The sequence below is a fragment of the Orbicella faveolata genome, unplaced genomic scaffold (assembly GCF_042242905.1).
Source record: "Orbicella faveolata isolate gen_17 unplaced genomic scaffold, um_ofav_v1 contig_25, whole genome shotgun sequence".
Taxonomy (NCBI): domain Eukaryota; kingdom Metazoa; phylum Cnidaria; class Anthozoa; order Scleractinia; family Merulinidae; genus Orbicella; species Orbicella faveolata.
In genome coordinates, this window is record NW_028301553.1 from 25,050,875 (window position 1) to 25,076,833 (window position 25,959).

Below are 25,959 nucleotides of genomic sequence, written 5' to 3' on the forward strand. Positions count from 1 at the left end.
CAGTGATAGATCACTTTGTCATCTTTTCAAGTTGTTACATTTGAAGCAAATTTTTGCTGTGAATCAAATTAATGCAGGGTTTTTATGGTCGAGTTCCTTTTTGCCTGGGGTGTTGAATTTTGTTGAATATTCTCACAAGTAATCTGTTCATGAGTGAACATTCAAAGTGATGAACTGAACAGTCAAACATGTGATCCAGTGTATATTTAACCAGATACAGTTTGCATGTGTCAGTTGTATCATGCCTTTGTTTACTTTCAGACAAAGAATCTTGAGTTTCTTAAGATAACAATGACAAATTATTGGTCAGCAGTCATAATCATTCCTTGTAGAGCCTCTAGCGTGGGTGGCAAAGGGTTTATGCATGACCTGTGACGAGGGCAAAAATTGGTGTCTTATGCATGTGAATTTACAGTAGCTACATATAATAGTGTAATTTGATGCATGAATTGTGTTAAAATTCCTGTATTAAATGGGTTCACAAACCCACTTTGTTACCCTCTCAAAGGATCACTTGTATGCTATGGTCCTCACCCAGAGACATCATCTATATTTAATTACTAGGATTATTTTAAGACTTGCATTAGTCAGACTCTTCAGCTCAGAAATTAACTTCCTCCTACATGTCCTTGTACGTGTATGAATAAAATTTAAATCCTAGTTAACATATGTGGTTTTATTTTACAGTTTCAGCTGAATGACAGTCACTACATGGCCTATGTGCACTGGGCAGGAGATGGCAGGGACACTATTGTGGTGTTGACACGTGACAGAAATCCAGGCTTGAACAGCAACAGCCATGTGTGGATTTCAAGAGATTATAGTCGTACCTTTGAGAATCGCACAAATGCTTTTAAGCAACGGAATGGCGACTTTGCTCTTATTGACATGTTTTATCCTTCTCCAGTAGATAATACAAAGGTTAGTATAGTTAAAAGCTGTTGGTGGATGAGGGATGCCAAGGGGAGAATTTGTAAACATGCTGCAGTACATGACTGTATTCTAAATGGTTTGGACCAGAGAATGTCATTTAGTAGTTTTAATTTATATTGACATATTATGTATTTTAGGTCATGAATGATTTCAACATTTTTTAAACCAAATTCTTTTCACCTTTTGGGAGTTCTTAAAAAGAATAACATGCACACCACCCAACCCCCTGAGTCCCTGCCCTGCCAGGATCCCATATCACCCCCTTCTCCAGGTCTTTTTTTTATTTTATACTAACCTAGATTCAATGAGCTGTCAGCTCAGACTGTGAATCTTTTGACAGTCCAAGGGCACTGGTCATTGTCCAGACGAGAATTAATCTTGGTTGGGATGATTTTTGGTCATAAATGTATTGTTTTATCCAGGGGTTTTGTCAATGTTTTCAGCAGTAGGGCAACTGGTTTTCACAGGTGGCAGAAATTTTGGAACTGAACTTCTAAAAATAGTTCTTCTACATGGTCAAACCAGGCGAGCAAAATCATCCTCACAGCCGGTCAATTTGCCCAGTGCCCAGCCCTCAATAAAACCCCTGTTTATGTTGAATTCCCTTGCTTCTTACATGTAATACAGTCATGTACTGACTTACATGTACAGGTTGACTCTGGTCTAATAATGTCAGACCAAGCTAAGCATGGCAAGTACAGCAGCTTGTTAGTGTATAATGTTATGTTGGGTAGCTGATGTGTGGTTATGCTGTTATGCGGTTATATTGCTTCCACCCCAGAGATCAAGGGGCCATAGGAAAAGGGGACACCCTTACTTCCTGCCACATGTCAGAACTGAATGTCAAGAACGCTGTTTTGTGGACAGATGCCTTTTCAATTTTATTTAATTGTTATTCATACATTCCTAGTTTGTAATTAATCATACAGTAATTTGTAATTAGTTTTTTTAGTAGTTAGTTATATAAAATTGAGTCCAGACGTATGACTCTGGGTATGTTTCTTTTGCCATTTACTATTTATTAATAAAGAATTGTTATTCCTGTTATAAATTGTAAGCTTAGGGTAGTTTCAACAGGAAATGTTTTTTTCACTTTCAGTATCTCTTTGTGGATACACGCCACAGACTCATATTCAGCTCAAGAGATGACTGTGTCTCATTCCTGCGAAGCCATGTGTCATTTAAGCCAGATGAGATCTCTTTCCACTCAGCTAGCAGTGATGTTGTTTTATCTTATGATGAGTCAGCAAAAAAGGTAATTTTTATTTTAGACACTTTCAAGAGCTGTGTATTATTTTAATAAGGTTATCTTGGGAGCATTTTCATGACAGAAATTGCTTTCTATTTGTTATTTATCACTGACAACTATTGCAATATTTATATTAGGTACATACATACAGTGTAGGCCTTGTTCCTAGGACTATGAGATAAATGAGTTAATTGGTTGACTTGCCTTCTTGCAAAGCCAATCAATTAGGATCAGGCTCATGAAGCTTGTCCACTCAAAGAGGTAGTCTTGCCCAAGATGTCTGCACTACACAGTGACCCTGGCTAGGACTCGAACTTGAACCACTTGATTCAGTTGAACTCGCTGATCATTAGTCCACTATTCAGTTGCTACCCTCATACCATGAAAAATTTTGCTAGTCCTGTCATGAGTGTATGCGACTTTACAAGGGCTTTTGGGTGGGTGTATAAACAGGGGAGAATTATATCTGGGGAGGGATGGGAGCTTATAAGCAGTATGAAAAGATATGTTTTGCACAAGTAAGGACACAGTTCTGTCTAGGATGAGCTAAGTCATTGTGTGGACCCTCCTCGTAATGGCTTTAATAGTGGAGCTACTTAAATAAAGCTCTTAACATAAGATTAAGTTGAAGTCTTTTTAAGTGTGAAGAGCGATGACGATGATACACTTAAAACTACACACCGTGTGTATAATAATTATTCATCATGTAAATTTGCTTTTTTATAACTGTTGCCAGGTTTAACTTTGAAGTGTTTGCCTTTTGAAGTTGTTATTAAGTTTGATAATTTTTTTGTGTGTTGACAGCTTTATTATTCCAGTGATTTTGGATTTTCGTGGTCTTTGAAAGATGAGAATGTAAAATCATATTATTGGTAAGTCTGTCAGCATTTTTCAGATTAGTGCAGAGTCTAGAATTTTGGATAATTTGTAAGTAAGAAAATTATTTATATGGTTAACTGGAAGGTTAAATGGTAGGTAGGTGCCTGCATGGGGTATCCAGGGGCTTCCACTATGGCTAGATAGAATAAATTGTCACCATGCCTGGCAAATCCTGACAACCCAGTCATGCATGAGCCCGGGCCATTCCAGGCATCAGTCAACTGATTAAATCAGTGGAAGGACAAAATAGAGGCTGGAGTTGGGGAATGCCTGAAACACCACTACAAAACTGCTTGGGACTGCTGAAACATTAACTGACTTCAAAGCCACTGTAAAAAAAGCTGATTTTGAACTTGAAGTCTAAGAACCAGCCATAATGAAGCTTCAAGTTTTCTTGTGAGCCTGCACTTGTGAGTTTAGCCATTGACCAGATCGGAAGAGCCTGCTAAACTTGCAGCAGCTGAAATTGTTAAATTTTCATGTAACTAAATGATACTTTGCACTTTAATTTTAACAAATGAAGGGGAACGAAGTCACTTTATCTTCATTCAGAATTAACAATTTTGTGGTACAGATCAAAACATCCCAAACCTTATTAACATTTGAGGTAAAAGTATCAGACACAAGCTTGAAAACAGCATGACAGTGTTTACTTTTCACTGAGTTGCTGCTTCTGGCCTGCATCAGAACCTTTTACTGAACCACTCCTGTGTAATAAAATGTCTGTTTTATTTTAATGTATTGTTTTCTGTCAACAGGGGTATTCCTCCATGGGACAGTGCTAACACATTGTATATTATGCGTGAAGAGGTTCAAGGTATGCTTGCTACTTGTGTGCTGTAGAGTATGTACGTCTTCACTTCTTTTCGATGTGAAGTTTATATGAAATAATTCATATATGAACTGCGGTTGTAGATGAAAGTGAAGGATGATCATCGCAGTAAATTTTCCAATTTAAGCAATTGGAAAGAAGAAGCCTGAAAAAATCAGGGCTTCAACGGGATTCGAACCCGTGACCTACGCGATACCGGTGCGATGCTCTACCAACTGAGCTATGAAGTCACACATTGGGAGCAAGGTCAATTTTTTGAGTTCATATCTTCCTGTGAGGAGTGAAATGATGTGAAGTTTATATGAAATAATTCATATATGAACTGCAGTTGTAGATGAAAGTGAAGGATGATCATCGCAGTAAATTTTCCAATTTAAGCAATTGGAAAGAAGAAGCCTGAAAAAATCAGGGCTTCAACGGGATTCGAACCCGTGACCTCCGCGGAGGTCACGGGTTCGAATCCCGTTGAAGCCCTGATTTTTTCAGGCTTCTTCTTTCCAATGGCTTAAATTGGAAAATTTACTGCAATGATCATCCTTCACTTTCACTTCTTTTCATTACCTAAAAACTAATGATTTGATTTGTCACCCGGGGAAGTAGTTTTCTTTTGAAACACAAGGAAGGACACTCTCATGCATTGGAGAGGGGGCACTTAGCAATGTGACACTTATTTTGTTTTGATACGTTACGGGTAAAAATAAATGTTGTCCAATCCAGGCTATTTTTATCCAGGGTATCATTTTAAAAGTTAAAAAAGTAACCCACCCCTCCCCTACTACCTCTCATCTCTCCTCACTACTCGACTTTTCCTTTGCATTCCATGCATGCGCACGTATTCACCTCATTTGTATTTTAGTAGTACACAGAGTTGTCAAAAGCTGTCAGCTGCTTGGGAAAACACCATAGTTTTGTGTGATCAATTTTGGCTGCAAACTTTGCTACGTTATTCTAACTTTTGATTCATCAGAAAAAAGATTGCAAATTGAGCTGCCTATTTAAACAATATTTAAGCCTTTTCCGTCAAAGCTCTGTGAAAAACATGATTACTTATTTAAAAATTTGTAGCTACTGTGTATACTACACGCTAAAATTCTCTACCTCATATTGGGTCTAAGTTGTGTAACATGCATGAGCTAAGCACAGCAATTAATACCCATTGGCTAGATGTCCAGCAGCTGTTTGGGAAACAAGCCTGTGCTCCCTTCCTGAACTCAAGGAGTGGAAGACCAACAAACAAAGACTGAACCAACAAAGGCCAGACACAAGAGAGTGGCGGAAGTTGAGCCTATAATACCCATAACATGGCAAATTGTCATGTTGTTTTTACTAGTAGGGAAGGAGAGGGGATGGGTGGGTGATGGGAATGCTCTTACAGTACATTAATCACATTGCAATAGTTAGTGCACGTTTCTACATGACTATGAACCCTTTAGCAGTTCAGTGAATGCTGTAATCATCATAATTCTAATTCCATTAATTTGTTTTTCAGGTGGTGATTCTAATGTGGTTAAAACCGACTATTTTTCCAGCATTGCAATAGTACTGTTTAAGAACGTGATTGACTTTGAAGTCCTGGACAACTACATGTTCGCTACAAATTATGTGAGTGCCTTACAGTGTTTTGCCTTTTTGTATTTCTGTTGAATAAATTATTAATAATGATAGCTTTTTAGGGCAGGAAAAACCCAGGTTGCTTTTGGGCAACTGAAAATAGAAGTTCAGTGGCCCGGTGGGCAAGTGAAATTAGCTCCAGTACATGTACTGTACATGTAGTCTTGTGAGTCCTACTGAAAAGTCAGCTTGATAAAATGATAATTTCCAGTCAGAAACTAATTTCAAAACTTAAGACTGCAAGATGAGTAAAAAATTGAGTTGAAAGCATGGATTAGTTAGGAACCCAAGTATACTTTGTTCGGATTTGTCCTCTGATTGCCATGTTGTACTGGCTGCACCACATCAGCAAGTAATATTTAAGTAGGGGCAAGTAATATTTAAGTAGGGGCAAGTGAAAACTATCTTATTATTACACAGAAGTATTACCTTTGATACTTCTCTGTACAATGTGCGCATAATTCTTCTGATACTGTATTTCAGCAACTGATTTAATTTTGCCTACCTTCATTGCTAATAACTTCTAACATTCTTGAAGTACTTTATTTCCAGTCAAACAAGAGCTTAGAAAATTTTATACCTGTATGTAAATTATGTACATTTAAGATAACCATTATGTCCCAACAACTACACTGTAGATCAATAAATTCCTTAGTACATTGTTTCACAACTTTCTTGATTAACAACATTCGTCGCAAGTGGAGTTTAGGTGCCCAGTGAAAACAAACCCAACACATACCCTGTAACCCCAGCCCCATGATGTGAGACCCCCCACTTGGCAAGCACTGCCTGCAATTCGGCCACGAGTCCTCCACCAGGCTGAATGGATCTCTGAGTGAACCAACTCAGATCAGAGCAAAGGGACACATGGCTGAGCGGTCACAGCCCATGCACCAAATCCCGAGGCACCTAACCCCACCCAATAGCAACCATACCTGCTACCGTAACTGATTGAACACCAGTGCACCACGGCACTGACTGGAGTCCAGATGTAAACAGATCAATGAAGTCCCTATTGCATGTGTTTCACCACTTTGTTGATACATTCTGGACATTCACTCTTGGTATACTTAACTCCAATGTAACATCTTGAGATATAAATCCTTAAATCCACTTGAATCAAACTTGCTGACTAAAAGCATTCTCCACTCAAAATTCTCTTTTCACTTATAATGTATTGTTGTTTGTCAGGTGAATTGTATTGTGCTTATTAGTCAAAAAGCATATTAGGAGAATGACCACTTCATGACACATATATCCACAAATTTGTCCTCTTTCCTACATGTAAAGTACGAGTTTGTTTCTACATGTATGTACTGAGTTACTGCAACAAGCAGACTCATTTGCTCCTTGTGTATTACTGGACATGAAAAAAAAATATTATTTAATGATAATTGCATTATCAGACATTGAAGAGGTTTGTGAATTAAATGTGCATTTTTCTTTTTAGTCCTCAAAGCCTGGCTCTCGGAATTTGTGGGTGTCACTAAACCGTACTCAGTTTAGGCTTGCTGAAATTCCTACATCCTCTCCCACAAAGGTAAATTGGATCACTTAACCTTGGACTTAATTCTATTGTTTCATTGTAAGGTTGAACCAGGTAAAGTGTATTTGATTTAGGAAGAGATAAAGAAGTTTTCTGTTGATAAACTTTAAAACCATGAGCCTGGAGAAATCTAAGAAAATAGGCAACAAAGTGGAGACAAGTTGACTATCAGCAAGTACAAGTACAGTCATATTCTATCTACAATGGACAAAGACAAGGGTATCATCAATCAGACCTTGACAAGTTTTTACTTTTAATAGGTAAAAGGTAAAGTCCGCATGCGAGCCAAGTGGCCAACCAGGCCAGAGCTTATCCCAGTTTCTGTAGCATGAAGCAACTAGGAGACTACTTCTACTCCCCCCTGGATGAGATGCTAGTCCATTGCAGGGTTACCCCCAGCATTAAGTTCACCAGTACCCATTTGTATACCTGGGTGGAGAGAGGCACTGTGAGAGTAAATTGTCTTGCCCGAGGACACAACACAATAAGGACCGTTCGATCCGGAGACGAGTGCACTAATCACTCCCTTACAATATAATATTAGATATTTTAATGTCATATTTTCAACCTTGGATTATGCAGTTAAAGAGGTTGAAAATGGACTTGATGAGACTGGGGATTTAAATGTCAATGCATAATTTCTCCTGGCTTTATACACTTACATGCAGACAAAACAACATATTGTCATAAGTTTTCACAAATTTGCAACTAGGTGTAAATCCTGGACTGTTGTGACAGATATACTAGACTCAGCCTTAGCTTGCTTGCATGGTGTGATTTTTGACTTTCCCTCAGAATGACAGATGTCCTTGTCACTGTTTTATTATTTTAGTGAAAAAATCTGTGCTGGTGCTGAAGATGTCCCAACATTCCACGATAGGAGATAAAGTTGTTATCTGGTCCTCTTCCTAGCTTGCAATAAAATCACTGCGTTTTTTTGGTTGTTGTTGTTGTTTTTGTAGGATTTCTTTGTTGCTGATGCTTCAGAGAACCAGGTTTTCCTGGCAGTGACACATGATCGAAGGACAACTCATCTCTACATTTCAGACACCACTGGAACAAAGTATAGCTTGTCCTTGGAAAGGGTGTTGTATTTTTCTAAGAATACCTCTTCTGCATGGCTGAGGTAGGCTAATGTTTTGATTTTACAGTTTGGTAGTTATGGTGGCCAGGATCAGTCATAGAGAGTTCTTGTTTACAACAGATAGCAAGCTAACTTGTTAATGCATCTTGGGCTAAGCGATCCTGAAATGCATACATGTATGCACGTATGTCCAGGATCTGTACACATCTTGCAAACCCTTGAATTTAAGAAGCCTTTTTTCAAGGCCTTGAAAGTACTTGAAGTACTTGAATATATGTAGGTCCTTGCAAGTCCTTGAATTTTCACTAAATGATAGCTTAAAATTCAAAAGTTTGAAATCTCTAATCTTAATAAAGTTAATTAAAACTGGTGACACTCTTGCTGCAGAATTCTTGACATAAACTCCTGATATGATTATCATGTCACATGAGTAAATGCCAACCTTCTCAGTGTCCCTTCATGGACCATGGAATCTATTTGTTTTACATAGTTATGTATATAATAAAGAAACAAAAAAATGTTCATAACATCTATATTATGTCTGTCCTCCAATAGATCATACATAACAACCAACCAAAATGCAAGAATACTAATATGTAATTTTACTTGTTATATATTAAAGAGTTATTGATTAGTGTTAATATTTTGTTTTGCATCAGCCGTTACATACGTTTTACATTTGTCGACGTTCACAAAGTGAGAGGACTGAGAGGCGTTTATATTGCAAGTCAACTGACTCCTGGACGAGTAGGACGTCGGCATATCCTGACCAAGATAACATTTGACAAGGGTGGCTTGTGGCAGCCAGTGCAAGCTCCTAAATTGGACAACAATGGAAAACCCTTGAACTGCAGTCTGGTAAGCCCTAAAAAGTGATCTTTGTCACCATCAAAAAAATTGCCAATCAGTCAGAGAATAAATAATAATTACAATATTTAAAGTGGGAGCCACATCAGCCGTAGCTGGTCATGCAGGATTCAGGTACAGTATTATTGGAATTTGGAAATGTGGGGTTTTCAGCCGGGAGGAAAACTGTAACTATAATGTATTATAATATTGTTGTTCTTCCCAGGCTTGCAAAGGCAAGGGTTGTGTCCTGACGGGAATTATTGCTTTTTCTAATTAATAACATACAAAAATTTCTTTTTGAATTGCATTATTTATTTTCTTTTTTGAAATTCTTTCTTCCTCAGCCAAATTGCTCACTGCATTTGTCCCAAAAATTTGGACAATACTACCCTCGCACCCACTACTCTCCTATGAAGTCATGGAGTTCAGCTCCAGGCATCATCATGGCAACAGGTAACTCCATCTGCCTTTACGTATCACAGCAATAACAACTGATGAAGGGGCCACTACTTTTTTCATTTTTGAACTGCCACTGGGAGACATACTCTTTCTTCACTTCTTCAGCTCCTTCTCCTCTCCCTTTTTGTCTTCCTCTCTCTTCTGCTTCTCCTTCACCTCCTTCATTCTTCAGCCTTCCTTTCTTCCCTCATTCTCTGTGTCTTCTTTATCCTCCTTTTTCTGCTTCTTACACCCCCTCTTCTTGTTCTGGTATGCTTTCTTCTTCTCCTTCCCCAGCTCTTCATGAGATTATCAGTAACCGTAGATAACTGGGAGATCTGTTTGCCAGTGAGTGATCCCTTTGTTACCGAACCAATTTCATCGAAAGGAACTTTATTAATTGTAACTAACAAGAAGCCTTCCTTCTGGGCAACACTTGTTGGTGGCTACATGAAGTCTTGTGAGCCAGCACTTGTTGTTTCAAGATGGTCACCAAGATTGAGAAATGTCGGGCAAACGTTAGAGTCGAAGAAAATCGTGGAAGTGTTAAAATAATGGATGTGTTTAGTATGGGCAGAGGCAACTTCAGTGTCTTCATTTTTCTGAAACTATCTATCTATTTTAGGGTTGGGCAGAGAAAATGTCACATAATCATTCAAGTGCGATTGATACATTTATCGGCTAAAAGTTGTAGAAAGCTTACCTAAGATGCTTCAAAATTTTCTTGGAGGTGGGGCAGATCCCCTAGACCCCCCTAGCAGAATGGAGCCTTCTGCACCATAATTATTTGTTAGAGGATGGCCACTGACCAAATCCTGGCTAAAAGCTTGCCAGTCCTCCTACACTGCCACCTTCTCTCCTTCCCTTGTTCTTTTCTCCTCCTTTTCCTGCGTGCATTTTGTTCCTCCTACCTCCTCCTCTTTTCTACTCTTCTTACTCCAGTACTTCTAGCCACTTCCACTCTTTCTCTTGTTGTTTCCCTCCTCTCTCCTCCTCTTATATACCAGATAACTTCCTGTCCTCTTTATTGGCCCCCCCCCCCCCCCCTCGATTTCATCCTCCTCTGATCCCAAACCTGTTATCCACCTTGGTAACATATCTGTACCTTGTGTTACTTCCTAGGTGCTCTCGGTGAAAACTTGAAGCTGAATGGTGATATCTTCATCTCATCAGATGCTGGAATGTCTTGGCACATGGTAAACCATAAGAATATATAATTTTGCATTAGTTTTAGCGATGTTAAAAACATGAAATATTGTTAATACAGGTAGTCCATGAGTGAAGCAATATTAATTTTATTCTCCAGTTGGCTTGGGACCTCAGTAGTCAAAACCAATATCAGGTTGCTGGCATAATTGCAAATGAACATACAATAAGGAGACACTGTTACTTTTTTTTTCCATGGATAAAGATTTCATCCACAGTACTGTTTGCACACTGTAGTGTGTTCCATTTGTAGACCTTGAGTGTTGCATTTTCATTTTTCCTGTCCAATTGCTTTTAGTGCCAATCTTGCTGTGTAACAGTTAAGAGTTCATAATATATAGATTTAGCCAAGCCTAAAAGCGGAGCTCCTGGGCCGTTTTATTCAAAATCTGATTTAGCTATCCCAGGATAGGCGAGAATTTTGATTGAGTTTTGTAACTTTGTGATGAGGTTTTCTGTTTATATTTTTGACCTTCTGTTTTGATTTCGAATAATCTCAAACTACACCAGGAGCCCTGACCCTAAAGCAGTGAGAACCACTTGTATAGAAGATAAATTTATACTTCGGCTAACTTTTAATTCTGGGTTAAGGTTAACCCAATTTCCGAACAACTCAGCCCTGATTACAACAAATTAACCTGACATGAGCCCGTGATCCAATAAAAAACAAGTACTTGGTGCATGTGGTTCTGTTCCTGTAGTTATGGTGCTCCACTTGGTGGTCCAAAACCGGAGCTCTGCTATTAAGGCTGAACAGTGTATTGTCCTTAAAAGGATCAAGTTAATTGACTGTATTATAATTCGCAATTTTACTGCAGATAATGCAGCGTCCCTTCTGGTGGTATAACCTTGGTGATCATGGTGGTATTTTTATTGCTGTTCCAAGAAGCTCCTTGACAAACATGATTTAGTAAGTTAATTAAATTAACTTGGTAAAGGTGGCTAAATGATATTGACATACTTTAGGTAAAGTTAATCTTGGACATAAAGGACATCATCCTGTTCTGACCACTACCTGGTGTGGTTCTCGGTAGTCCCAAAGTTCAACTCCTCTTTCACGCTTGTTAATAGAAAACTGGTCTGCCTCCTGCCAATTGAGATTTTTCACCATGTTAATGTGTTATGTTCATGTATATTATTTGTTTCATCCTTTGTTTCCATTGACCCTGAAAAAACGTATTGGGGGAGTGGTCAATTAAGTTTGCTTATTTATTAATTTTAGTACATTTTAATAGTTTATTTTATCTTGAGCCATGGAGCTATTGATTTTCCCCTTTGTGGAATACATGACCTGCAGGATTGTTCATTGTCGGGTTTTCACAGGGCTTTCGTGGCTTATCATTTAACATGTGCACTTTACTGTTCAGCGGATCTTTACATCCGATAATTTCTGCACTTACTGAGTCGTTTTTCAGAGTGGTGGTGTCAGTTTGCAGCTTCTTTTAGGGCAGTTCTCACTATCTGAGTTGCTATGAATACCTCATATTGCATAATGTTTCAGGCATCCCACTAACCACTAAGGCACCAGTTCACGAGCTCATCTAGTGGCAATGAGTCGAGATGATTCATGAATGGTGCAAATAATTTTCACTTGAACGAGAAGTATGAGTAAGGAAAGTGGACAATACTGTCAGTAGGTTTGTTGAATTTTTGCAGGTTTAATATGACACTTTTAGACCGTTGACACATAACATGTGCACTTGTAATTCAAGACCAATGATGCTGAATAGTTGGTAATAATTCAATGTTTTCTTTGAATTCTCAGTTACAGCGTGAATGAAGGGGAGACGTGGCATACTTACCAGTTCTTAAACACCTCCAGGATGTATGTATACGGCCTTCTGACAGAACCTGGTGAACAGAGTGCTGAGTTTACAATTTATGGTTCTTATCCTGGAATGCACAAGTGGGTTGTTGTGCAGATTAACTTGAGGAAAGTACTAGGTAAGAATCAATCAATCCAGTCTTCTAGTCAATCTGTGCATCTGTGCATCCGTTTGTCCGTCTATCAGGCCAGCAGGCAGGCATTTTTTTAGTCTATCCATCAGAATTGGTTTGACAAGAGTACCCTTCATTATTAGTGTGTGTGTTTGTGTGGGGGGGGGGGGGGGGAGGGGGTGGCAACATCACAGGTAGGAATTTCTTGTTAGTTTCTGCCTTCACTCTTGTGTTATAATGAACAGTCTCTGGAAGGGAAATAATTGAAGGGGTGAGTGCAAAACCATGCTAAGTGATGATTTGGGTGAAAAAAAAATTTCACGAAAGGGCTTGAATTTTTGCATGTGGTCTTCAATGTAATAGAAAAACGCGGCCCGGTATTTTTGTCACTGGTTTTTGCTTTGTTTTCGAGTTATAACGTATGCAAAAATACTTGGCTTTTCCTAGCCATGTCTTTAGGAGTTTATTGGTTGAACAGCAAACAGGCAGACTGTTTATAGTGTATGAAGTCAAAATCAAATCTCACAGCATCTATAGAACGGAAATCTGGGAACAGATTGTTTACGTTGGTTATTGTGACGTGAGCACAACACGTGAATCGATCGAGCGTCAAACGAAATTCATCGAACAAAAAAGAGATGTGCCGCATTAGAGCTCTGTCAATTAATATCTTAAGCATTGTTTTAAAGTACCTTGCATGCCTGCCTGGTGGTTGAGAGGCATCATAAAGTCTTGATAAACCCGTAAGTCATCAGCACGTTTTAAAGAATCAAAATGTGTTCTGAAACTTCAAAGGCAGCTGATGTACCGTAATCGTGTTATTGGCGTTCAAAGTCAGATCAAGCCAGGCAGCAAAGTCCAAGAGCAGTTCTTGCCCAAGAAAAATACCCTCTGGTGAGTCGTGGCCCATTTGCCAAGCGTTGCTAGCGTCAAAGTTTGGAAAGCGAGAACTGGTTTTAGACTTATAAAATTTGTCTTGTATCGACCGCCATGTTTTCCCACGCACGAGGTGTAAAGACCCTTCCCGGCATGCATTGCGATCAGGTTCTGCGGACGTTTCTCGAACTGGTAACTAGATTGTTTAAACATAAGAATGGCCTACAAGTAGCGATCGATTGTAACATAGATCTGTGATCCAGGTTGCGTTGATTTTATTTCAAATCGGCATGATCTGTAGTGTTTTGAGCTTCTGGGATCAGCGGACATGCAGATGTATACAGACCCATACGTTGCGGAGAAGGGTTAATCTGTTAATCTGTCAGCCCTATTTTTAGCGCGTTTCCACGTGAGATCAACATCATTGAGCTTATAAGTCGCATGAAATTACCATTTTGCTGTTTTCTAAGTGAAACTAGCATCCTTGCCGTCAAGCGTTAACGTGAAATCAACATTTTAACCTATTAGACCTGAAATTAACATCATTGAGCTTATGCGCTACGTGAAATTGACATTTTGCTGGTTTCTAAGTGAAATCAACATCCTTGCCGTCACTTGTTAACGTGAAATCAACATTTTAACCTATTTAGACCTGAAATCAACATCATTGAGCGTATGTGCTGCGTGACATTGACATTTTGCTGGTTTCTAAGTGAAACCAACATCCTTGCCGTCACGCGTTAACGTGAAATCAACATTTTAACCTATTTAGACCTGAAATCAACATCATTGAGCGTATGTGCTGCGTGACATTGACATTTTGCTGGTTTCTAAGTGAAACCAACATCCTTGCCGTCACGCGTTAACGTGAAATCAACATTTTAACCTATTTAGACCTGAAATCAACATCATTGAGCTTATGCGCTGTGTGAAATTGACATTTTGCTGGTTTCTAAGTGAAATCAACCTCCTTGCTGTCACGCGTTAATGTCAAATCAACATTTTAACCTATTTAGACCTGAAATCAACATCATTGAGCTTATGCGCTGCGTGAAATTGACATTTTGCTCGTTTCTAAGAGAAATCAACCTCCTTGCTGTCACGCATTAACGTAAAATCAACATTTAAACCTTTTTTGACCTAAAATCAACATTTTTGGGCCTATACGCTGCATGAAATTGACATTTTGCTGCTTTCTAAGTGAAATCAAAGTCCTTGCGGACGCGGCGGGCCGATCCTTTGTTATGATAAACCGAGGCGAGACTTCGACTTATAACAAAGGCTTAGCTTGGCTATTATAACAAAGGATCGGCTCTGTTTATCATAACAAAGGCCTGTCTTCATTTATTTGAAGACCTCAGCGGGAAAAGGGCGCTAGGTATTTTAATCAAAAGTGAACTTTGTCGAAAACGCTCCAAATTTTGCATGCAGTTTTGTTTAGGTATGTTTAACAATGTCCCGTAGTTTTTCCGCTAAGCTTCGCTTCGTTTTCGAGATATTGCGTATGCAGAAAAACCACTTGGTTTTCCTAGCGGGGTCTTTATAAACGAAGCAAAAACCAGCAACAAAAATACAGGACCACATTTTTCTATTACACTGAAGACCACGTGCAAAAATTCAAGCCCTTTCGCGAAATTTTTTTTTTCACCCAAATCGTCACTTAGCATAGTTTTGCACTCACCCCTTCAATTATGCTTTTTTACATGTGTCATATGCAGTATCTTTACAACTGTGGACTTTAAAGCCCGCAGACTTGAAGTTTATTAACCTGTGAAGAAGGTGCTATGCAGGCCACATGTATTTCCCTGCTCGCAAAAGTTCTGTGATATACTGCAGCAGCAAGAAAAACAATGTGCAAACTTTGTATCACATTCTACATGAGTTTACTCATCAAACCTGGCAGTATTTTGATAGGGCTTTGCCACCACCAGTGAGGGAGAGAAAACTCACTTGGCCTGACAAGTCTCACCAAAAGAGAGCTTTTGAGTTGGTCACAACTTTAGTCAAGTATATTTTGCTTTTCGTAAGACTAGCACACAAGTCTCGACAGTCTAATCTAAATTTCACCTTTGTTGCACTTTTTTTAAAAGCAGACTTTGATAAGTGAATCTTTTTCACTTTCAAATTCAGGTAAAGCATGCAAGGGAGAGGACTACAAAGAATGGATACCATCAGATGAACAAAATGGGACATGCCTGTTAGGAAGGAAGTCTATATATGAGAGGCGGATAGCCCATGCACATTGTTACAATGGTTATAACTACGACCGGCCACTCACGCAGCGGAGTTGTCCATGTGATAGAGAGGACTTTGAATGGTAGAGTTATTTTCTTGATTCTCACATCACTTTTCTTCACCTTTAGAATTCAAAGGTCTAGCTGTCTTCAATGCAGAGCCAGGCAGCTTATTTAGTATACTAAGTGGTTTTAACTTTGGTTTTTGTATCATGAATTGTCCACGAGACATGTCCCCCAACACTTTATCAGGTTGCCCTAGCAAATTGTAGGTTCCCAGTTGCCATAATGCTGTGGTTATATGCCGTGACCTCATTTAACTATATACATGTAAGAGTTGTGGCTGGGTTTATGGGTCTGAGAGTTCATAGTCAGCATTTAATTGTAATATACTTGTAGCCTCGCTTATTCAAAAGATGGTTAACAAAATCTAGGCACCAGATAAAAATGCTATTTACTGACCTGGCTTCTTCTGAGTGATGCTATGTAACTTCTTTTGTTTTTCCTTGTCCTAATTTAGTGATGAGGGATACATTGAGGATGACAATAATAATAATGAGTGTAGATTTGATACTTCCAGTGGCTTGACTCCTACTACAGTGCCTCCTTACTGTCCTATAGGCACAACATATCGTCGCACAAAAGGGTATGTGTAGAGAAATACTGTATAATAGTTACAGTACCCTTTGGGGGCTAGCCTGTCTCACAGCCACCTTCCCTGAAAGAAAGATTTTTTTTCTTTTGGGGAGGGTGGCTGTGACACAGGTTACTTGGGAACATACAGTGTAGTTTCTAATTATGCTATAGATGTTAGCCACTCAGAGCTAGCATCAGCACTTGATCTGGAGAGTGTGTTTTGGAATTGGTGATCACCACCAATTATTATTTGGAGCTGGCATTTCCCACTTTCGAAAATTGTGATACCCCCGTTAGAACCCCATTTACCACTTTCAATTGGCAATTTTTTTCCCCTGTCACTCTTACTAACTTACTATATATATATATATTTTTTCACAACAGCACAGTACTAACTTTACTTTCAACGCTTACAGTTATTACAGTTATTGAATTGCCAATTTGCATGATATACATGGTGCTTTACGAGCACTGCAGATATTTTAGTATATGTATGTATAATACGAGGTAAAAATTAATTAGAACAAAATAACTGTCCAGTTCTAGGCTTGTTGAGACCTCATTCTGGAGACAAGCAAATGCACACACCTGGTGAAGTGAGCCCACATATAGCAGACATAAAATGGGGAAGGGGGGGGGGGGGGGGAAGGGAGATTGAGGAAGAAAGGAGCAGGGAGCAAATGAGAGGAGCCTACCCTACTCGTTTCCTGGTTATGCCTATAAGGCAGGCTTGGTGTTGTGAATATATTTACTTGACTTGATGTTATTCAAATGTTAGCCCTTTGTCATTACTTCAGTTGCCACCTCATCAAGTTCAAAAAGTCTCCACTGCTTCAATCTCAGTTCCAGTTATTATTGAGCTCTGTTGATAAATTTGGAGCTTGTCAGACTAATGCCCTGGTCAATATGACAAAACTTTTTATTTTTTTTGTTTTTTTGTTTTCAGATATCGCAAAGTTACTGGTGACACCTGTCAGGGAGGCATGGAAGATCAGTTTTCTGCAGAGATGGCTTCCTGTCCAATACATTGTATGTAGTGCTAAAATAACTAGAAACTAGGCCTTTTTACACCCACTTTCAGTGTTATGTGCGTAGGCGACATCTTTTGACCATCTCTCGACATTCCATCTTTGGACATGCTAAGTAAATGGCTGAAATACCGTTTACCTGTGTAACTAGCAATTTTTCTGGTTATTAGCGGAACAAATGACAAGCATATGATAATTACTGACCTCAAATGAATGAAGAAGATTGTGGACTCTTGATTTACGGGATAATTCAAACGATTTTAGTGTAGTTGATCGGCTCTCAACAGTGACTTCTGGTAGAATTAGGCCACTACCGCTCAGTTAATATTCAAAAGATGTAAACATTTAAAGCAGTTGATTTATCCCTCACAGAATGTTTTCTTGATGCTCCTAGTCTTAGTTTGATGTCAAATAAATCCAGCTTTATTAACTAAAAGTCAAGTTCGACCGTAGGGAAGCCACTTGTGCTTACATTTTGAGGTAGGCTAGGTTTCATAACATGTCAAAAGATGGCATGTTGAGAGGCAGGTGCAAAAGTCAGACTGGACCAACTTGGACCACCAGTCCAGGTCGGACGATCCGAAAGGTGTAATTTTATGGTTAGCGCAAAAAATTGAGCTGAACAAACTCACATGAGCTTTGCAATGTCTACATCTAGGTATCCTGAAAGCAGAACAGAAAAAGACTGAATCTAGAATTAACTACGATTTTTTTTTTGTAGACGTAAACAGAAGGGTTGCGTTTCACTCCTCATGGCAACCGCCAGTAGCATCCATGTCCGTGTCCTTATATCACAACAAAACAAAGCCTTTATCCAAAGTTACGGAGCTCTACACTCCCAAAAACTACTCACTACACATTATTCAATAATTAGCGAGATTCTAACAGCTATGTTAATGCAGATTCTATAGTGCATGACGAGTTAATAGTCATGATGTGAAAATAACTCGCAAATCTTTCCGTTATTGCACTCCAGTTACTGTGAATTGCAACACGATCCATCCATCTTTCAAATTCACAACGCTAATCATCTCATGTAAACAAATGTTTTTCTCTTATAAATCTCCACATTTTTCTTAGACTTTCTGAAAAGTCCTTCGTCTTGTTTATTCAGTACCTGCCAGACGAAGGACTTTTCCTGCTTGAATGCCGCCAATTTTAGCAACCCAAAAACGGGTCGCTGCACTTCAACCAATCAGAGGTGTCCTGGATATCCCTTGGGGACCAAATTGTCAAACTATGCGCAACGAAACATGACTTGCGGTTAAATTCAATATGGGGTTGATTGCGAAAGCCAAACGAAGCTTCAAAGCCCACAGGATATCAGAAGAAAACAGTGTAAGCATGTCTGTCTGGAAGAGATGTGTTTGTTTCTGCACCAACCGGAGCTGGGAAAAGTTTGACTTTCAAGCTAGCTCTGTATGCATTTGATTGTTTGAATGGAGATCAAGTGAATAGCAACTCTGGATATATCCTTTCCGGCGATCCATTCAAGATTCAAACAAGCTTTGGTCTTTTTTTGGCCACCCGATATCATCAATTTTCATTTAAAATCTTTGTGCGTAATCACTTTAGTATAGAGTAAACAAATTTGATCTTTCGACGAAGGAGAACCGCACACATGTTCAATTGTTTTGGTTGGAGTGGAACTGATACTTTCTGCCATTCAATTCAATCCAAATGTAACCTGAGACACCAGTTGCAAGTCACACTACTCCTCATTTTTGGCACGAAACGCAAATGAAAACCCTTCAAGCGAGACAAGTCGACCTCTTGCGACTTCGTCGCTTGCTCAGCCGCTTCACGGCCTAACATATTCTACCCGGAAATTCATGAAGTCGACTTGTGGCAAGTCTACAGATTTCTAAGTTTTACACTCAAAATCAAGGCCAAATGAATGTACATTCCAGAGGATGTAACATGGTCAAGATACGCTAAGTAGCCTAAAAATCAATCCTTATTTCTCTCTAGTTACTGTCAAATTGCAACATGATCCACGCATCTTTCAAATTCACAGTGCTATAAACCGTCTCATGTAAATAATTTTTTTTCTCTTATAAATCTCCACAAATGTCTAGGTTTAATATGGCAAATCAAAGCTAAATGAATATAAATTCCACAGAATGTAACGATTTAATGATCAAAATACGTTAAATGGCCTAAAAATCGTGCTGTATTTCACTTTAGTTACTGTTGAATCGTAAACACAAGCCATGAATGTTTTCACCTCACAATGCTTACTGTGTCATGTAAATAAATTCTTTTGTCCTGACCAGTTTATTTTGACAGATTTCTAAATTTAATGCACCAATTAAAGGCTAAGTGAATGCAGATCTTGTACTACGTTACATGCTGCCATTAAGAGCCAAAAAGGCATGCCGTATTTCATTAAAATAACCATCAAAATCAAATTGACTGATAAACAGTCTCAAATCATGCATTGTATTTCAGGTGTTTTCTCTACCATGTCACCACAGAATGCTACGTTCAGTGCGTCAATTACAAGCTAATTGAATACAGATTCCAAAGACAATTATAATAAGGGCAATAAGGAGGTCAAGATGCACTGAGTGCTGTACCTCAACTGGTTAAGACTCGGCAGTTACTGTATTGAAGCCCCCGGGGGGGGGGGGGGGAGTACTTTGGGAATTTCTGGGTGGGGATGTGCCGCTGGGACCCTGGAACCCTTAGCCTATACCAGAGCTAGTTCAGCTGAATTTTGCTACCCTATACTAGAGTAAACTCCCCAAATCCCCCCATCTAGTGACACTGTTGAGGCTGATTTACATAAATTTAAACTTGCTGATTCGATTTTTTAATATTTTTGAGTGGCAATTCCTGGTTTCCCTAGTCTAGATAAAATCTTCAACCAACTAGTCAGTTTTGTGAAAAATTATACCCTATTCTAGACCCAAACGCTCTGATTTATATACCCTATCCTAGAGTAAACTCCTTGAAAACCATACCCTTCACAGTGGTACATACCTATATAGCCCATATATGGCAGTGCCCCCCCTCCCCCAGGGTTGAAGCACCGTATTCAGGGCTGACAAGTGTCGCAAAACTCTTTCAAGACAACTCTGAAATATGTTTCCTTCCAAATTATCCCTTTATGACAGCTTTATCTCTCTGTGTAAGTACCATGGGTTACTAATTGCAGTAAGTTTCCCCTTGTTCACACACCACAACAGGCTCCACTAGAAGCTCTACTAGTCAATTTGCCGAACTCAAACTTGAAAAATTCCGCCTGAATGTTTCAAGTTTCGAACGAAATGTTGCACATGCCCAGTTCATGACACTGTCCCTTTAAGACACAATTAGCTTAACAAAATTCAATTGCATTGCTTTTCAGGATTATAAATTGTTATGTGAAACTTTGTTCTTTGCTACACATTTTTTATTTTTGCTTCATTCTGTGATGGGGTTTGGTTTTTTACCTGTAATTTTCTATTTTCTTGTACAGCACTCCCTCAGTTCTTGCTGTATGCGGCTCGCCAATACATCCGGAGAATCACTTTGGGAGATCATGTGGAGACCACTATTCCACTTGGAAGTGGTCTGCAAAATGCCATTGCATTGGATTATGATTACAATCACAATTGCATCTACTGGGCTGACATTTCTCTGGACACAATCAAGCGATCATTTCTCAATGGCTCTGGTATGTTTATGTATCAAATTAATGTGCGTTTTAGTGAAACCTTAGTCGAACAGCTCATGATAGTCAATGATACATGTAGTACTGTTGTAGAAATCACCTTATTTGTTAACCATAACCAGCTATAGTATCATATACAATATCACACAGGGCAAAGAAGTTCACTCTGGCTGACAATAGGTTATTTAAAGCTTGCTTTAGCTTCCAATGCCATGTTCCTCCGTGTAAATTTAAGGACGTTTGTGAAAAAATTTTCCAGTCAATAGTTTTTTTTTTTTAATTTTTACTGCAGTCAGATAATGAATTACTTGTGCCAGAAAAAAAAATTAGGGGGTGGCTGAATTCGTTTCAGAGATGAAGCGTGTGGAAAACTACCCTGATTTTGAAAAACTGGCACACGTGATTCAGCATATATGGTCTACAGGGGTTTATAGTTACAAATATCGAAGGTGAGTCAATGCAGGCAAACGATCTTTGTTATATTTTGTAGAAGTGGGTCTGTTGTGTAAATATTCCAATTGTTGCCAAGTTTTTCACAAAACTTAACCCTTCAAGAGGGATTTGAAACCACCGCACAGATAAACAAAGAGCTATAAAGAACGGAATTTGATGCTGCATTTTCCAAAACATTCAAACTTCTAATCAATAGATTTTCTTCATTTTTGCGCTAAATGTAGAAAATCGGTAGAGAATATGATCCATTAAAAGAAAACTAGGTATCACCCAAAGTCCAAGATTGTTGAATCCAGGAAAAGCTATAGCAGTGGCCATCTGGCCTATCATTGTTTATTATAAAATAATAATAATATTACTTAGCGTGCACACTTGATGCATGACGTGGCATGTGAATTTGCGTGCACATTAAGGATGTGCAGAAACAATTAGTGGAAACCTTAATAGAAACTAAAATGGTGTTGGAACCAGACCTTGTATTAATTTTTCTTGTCAGTGGAAGAGAGCAACTTGTTCCATTTTGCTTGATTATGCCATGCAAATGCAGTGCATTCTAATTTATGGGATTACCTGTTTTCCAGTCTATCTGTGCTAGATATTATATTATCCATGTGCAGTATTCGTGGTTTTTATTATCTTTTTATTGCCATTTTTCGACAACAAGCTGAGATCTATTTAGTTTTTTAATACTGTGTGAAGCTATGAGAATGCCAATTTTGGGGGGAATACTGACTGAAAAAGTAGAATGAACTATCATATATATATGCATGCATGTGGTTAGATATCAGTTATCATCAAGAATTTGAACAATAGCAAAGTGAAAGATAGCTGAGGATGATAGTACATGTACATGATCATTGATGGTCAAATGGGAGCGTAAGCTTAAACTGTGTCATAGACTATCTTAAACTATCATTAACCATCATTTGACCAGGGCTTAATGGTGAGGTAGATAAGTAGAAAGATGAAAATTTTCACGTCAGGGTATTATAGTGTGGCATAAGTGGGAAGCAGTATGCTTGGTCGAAACTTTTATCAGTGATTCTTATTAATTAATTTTATTGTTGCATTAATCTTTGGTTTTAGGTAGTTTTGATTAGTATTGATTGATTGATTGACTTCCTTACTTTCTTATTTTTTTTACTTATTTCGTGGCCTAGTAAGACCCCCAACTGTCACCCCCAAGACATGGTGACAGCCCAAGGTGAAGTTCACAAGCATCAATCTAAGTAACTTTGTGGTGATAACAACAATTTTAGTTACCGGAATATTAATTTGTCTAGTTAATTTTCATCAACAGGAATAATTCAAACACTCCATGGTGGTGTGCAGCAAGTAGAAGGACTGGCATTAGATTGGCTTGGTGATAATATATATTGGGTAGATGCTGGTGCCAAGAAGATTGAATTATCTAGGACAGATGGACGTTTCCGTAGAAGCCTCATCACCAGCAATCTTGACCGACCCAGGGCAATTGTTCTGGATCCCAAACGGGGCTATATGTACTGGACTGACTGGGGAAGCAATGCTCGAATAGAGAGGGCGTATATGTCTGGTGCGGCACGTATGTCGATTGTGTCATCTAATCTACAGTGGCCAAATGGTGTTGCCATTGATTTCGCTGCACAGAAGTTGTACTGGACCGATGCTGGACTGGACAAATTAGAGAGGAGTGACTTGGATGGAAGGCATAGACAGGTATGTGTAGCGTGTCTTGGATGTCTGTACAGTCAAACCTGTATTAGGCAGACACCTTCAGGACCCGTGCTAGTGTCCACTTAATACAGGGTGTCCATTGAAAACAGGTTCCCACAGAATTTGTCGTAAAAGGGTCATATCAATATTGGTCAGTATTAAATGACCTTGAAAGGGATAGATAGCATTCTTATGAACCATCGATAACTCTTAAGAACCGTATTTCCATAAACAATGACAAATATATGAGGTAAAGAGATTTAAGTATAACAGTATCTATATTGATCGAATCATGTGAAGATTCACAAAATCAAACAAGAACAAAAGTTCTGTAAAAACAAAATCGAATAACAAAACATTGCATTTCTGTGGCAACTCAGTTTGTTGGCAAACTTAAATGATCGATCTACTAAAACGTGGACCAAAAAATCAGTATTCTTTTTGCAGTGACCATTTGATACAGGTTTCTAACAATAGAAATGACCATAAAAGTCAAGTTTAAGGTGTCCGTGTCGATTTAATAGAGGTGTCTGTTGAATACAGGTACTTTTTACAGTGAATGTGGGAAAAGAAAAATGGGACTTGCACTGCTGTCTGCTTAATAGAGGGTGTTCGCTTAATATGGGGTCCGCTTAATACAGGTTTGACTGTATATTTCTCAAGAAATCATTGATGATCAGGATCACAAAATTGGAACAATTTCTCTGTAAAGACATTTGCACCTGGGACCCAGTGGGTGGAGAGTGGTTAAGTGTAATGTCATACTCTAGAGCTTTCTTTGTGAGGACCCAGGGCTTGAATACTCTCTTTGCAATTCTACTGCACAAAAGCTCTGCTGATTTAGACCTGTATATTGTTTTGTTGAAGGCAAAATCTTAGCAGGTACCTAACTTTATGATTGTGTAATTTCAGGCATACAGTACAAAGTCAGGTTTTCAAATGACATAAACTGAATTCATGCTCTTTCTGTTCTTTAGACAATAAGCAGCAGTGGGCTACCACACCCATACTCAATATCTGTGTACAGAGATTCCATCTACTGGGACGACTGGTCAACACAATCCATCCAAAAGGCAAACAAACGAGACGGTGGGGCACGGCAGACTATCAGGTCACGTGTACGTGGGCTAATGGATCTGAAAGTTTTTCATCAAGATGCACAGACAGGTAAAAGGCTAGCCTTTTATTGCAAGAGCATTTGTCCAATTGATTTTTTGGACAGTTTTCTCCAATAGTAGTTCTAACTTTATCTACTGATGAAACCCTAGTAGTACTTAAGAAATATTAAACATGTGTCGTGTCTCTAGCAAGTTTTAGCATAAGTCTACTATCGTTCTATCACAAATGCTGTTCATTAATTGGCTACGCTACTCACTGTCTATTCTGTTGCACTTACTGAGTAACATAGCAGTGTGCCCGTGTTAGCAAAATGGCGGCAGATTCTTTGTGTTTTCGAAGTGTCTGAGAAGAGAATTTAGATAAAGTTTTGAAAGACTAGTAGATTTATACTAAAACAATTAGATTATTCGCTCTCGATTTCTACGCGTGATAGTTGACATAGGCTGCACCCTCGTCAACTATCATGCAATAGAAATCTCGAGCTCATAATCTAATTGTCAATTAGAAACACAAGTAGAAGTTTGGGGAAACAAGGAGTGCTGTGGGAACATGAGCTGACAGACCAGCATTTCCACAGCTTTTTCAAGTTCTCCCAAACTTACACGAGTGTTTCTGTAACTCAAAAAACAAAACAAAACAAAACAAACATGGAGAACATGTTTTCTATAATTTCTTTTAGAAAATTCCGCGATGAGAAAAAGAAAACAACTTGTTTAATTTGATCATCAAAATGTAAATTCTCTTTGCTCGCACCATCATAGTTCTTTGTTTCTCTCGAGTTACAGAAACTTAATTTTGAACTAATCAGTACATGTATTTTCTTTGGGCTATTTTCTTAAGTACTTTTATGTGGTGTTATTTACAGTAATGGCACTGACAGTATTTTTACTAGTAAATGGGATATACACTCTTGGAAGAAAAAAACGAAAAATTCTTCTTATTGGTTTATTACCAGGTAACAATTCTTGCTCTCGACTGAAAGTATGCAGTCACATCTGCCTAGCTACGCCAAATAGTTATTCCTGTGCTTGTCCTGACAACATGCGAACTGTGACCTCCGTCTCTGGAATTGTGACCTGCGAGTGTCAACCTGGGGAATACATGGATCCTAATGGAGAGTGCAAGACTCGGAGTGAGTATTGAATCATTATAGATTCTACAGGGATTTATGGTGGGTTCTTTAAAATCCTGCTGATGGCGTACAATTTGATTCTGATTTTTCGTTAATACTTTTAAATTTATTATGTGGCATCCTGGTCTGCCATAGAAAGTAGAATTCTGATCAGCACCCTGTATGTTACAATTTGCGATTTACTGTGTATATTAAACCAGTAAGGTGTGCCACTCAAAATTAGTGTTAGCGAATTTCACGTTCAAAACAGAATACAGAAGTCAATGGTTTGTTGTCAAGTAGAAGTCTATTTTTGCACGATATCCGTCTAATGGACAATTCCAGGTAACCTTTCATGACTTCAGGTGACCTGAAAAATGCAAATAGATGTCTGTGTTTAACTTTGACAAGTCCATATTCTATCAATTTCACAACGCATAGTTCCACAAAGAGCCATGATAAGTACTAAGTATTGAACTAGCTTATTCGGCCCGTATAGATTGTCTGCATTTAATGTCACTGCCGCCATGTTGGATGACAATCAACAAAAGAATCCTAATTGTCTTTATTGTTCCTGTCATCCA

General features: G+C 38.7%; 1 protein-coding gene across 1 annotated transcript in view; it reads left to right on the top strand.

Moving 5' to 3' along the window:
• Positions 1 to 25,959, top strand: part of LOC110067835 (uncharacterized) — a 71,415-nt gene that overhangs the window by 9,698 nt on the left and 35,758 nt on the right. Inside the window, exons 2-20 of the mRNA XM_089294150.1 lie at positions 688 to 921; positions 2,033 to 2,188; positions 2,987 to 3,054; positions 3,820 to 3,878; positions 5,383 to 5,495; positions 6,955 to 7,044; positions 8,013 to 8,176; positions 8,794 to 8,992; positions 9,328 to 9,436; positions 10,544 to 10,617; positions 11,446 to 11,537; positions 12,393 to 12,571; positions 15,572 to 15,758; positions 16,196 to 16,321; positions 17,258 to 17,340; positions 20,803 to 21,000; positions 22,751 to 23,148; positions 24,123 to 24,312; positions 25,220 to 25,396. Coding sequence (XP_089150276.1) covers positions 688 to 921; positions 2,033 to 2,188; positions 2,987 to 3,054; positions 3,820 to 3,878; positions 5,383 to 5,495; positions 6,955 to 7,044; positions 8,013 to 8,176; positions 8,794 to 8,992; positions 9,328 to 9,436; positions 10,544 to 10,617; positions 11,446 to 11,537; positions 12,393 to 12,571; positions 15,572 to 15,758; positions 16,196 to 16,321; positions 17,258 to 17,340; positions 20,803 to 21,000; positions 22,751 to 23,148; positions 24,123 to 24,312; positions 25,220 to 25,396 — 2,896 coding nt within the window. The remainder of the gene's footprint in view (positions 1 to 687; positions 922 to 2,032; positions 2,189 to 2,986; positions 3,055 to 3,819; positions 3,879 to 5,382; positions 5,496 to 6,954; positions 7,045 to 8,012; positions 8,177 to 8,793; positions 8,993 to 9,327; positions 9,437 to 10,543; positions 10,618 to 11,445; positions 11,538 to 12,392; positions 12,572 to 15,571; positions 15,759 to 16,195; positions 16,322 to 17,257; positions 17,341 to 20,802; positions 21,001 to 22,750; positions 23,149 to 24,122; positions 24,313 to 25,219; positions 25,397 to 25,959) is intronic.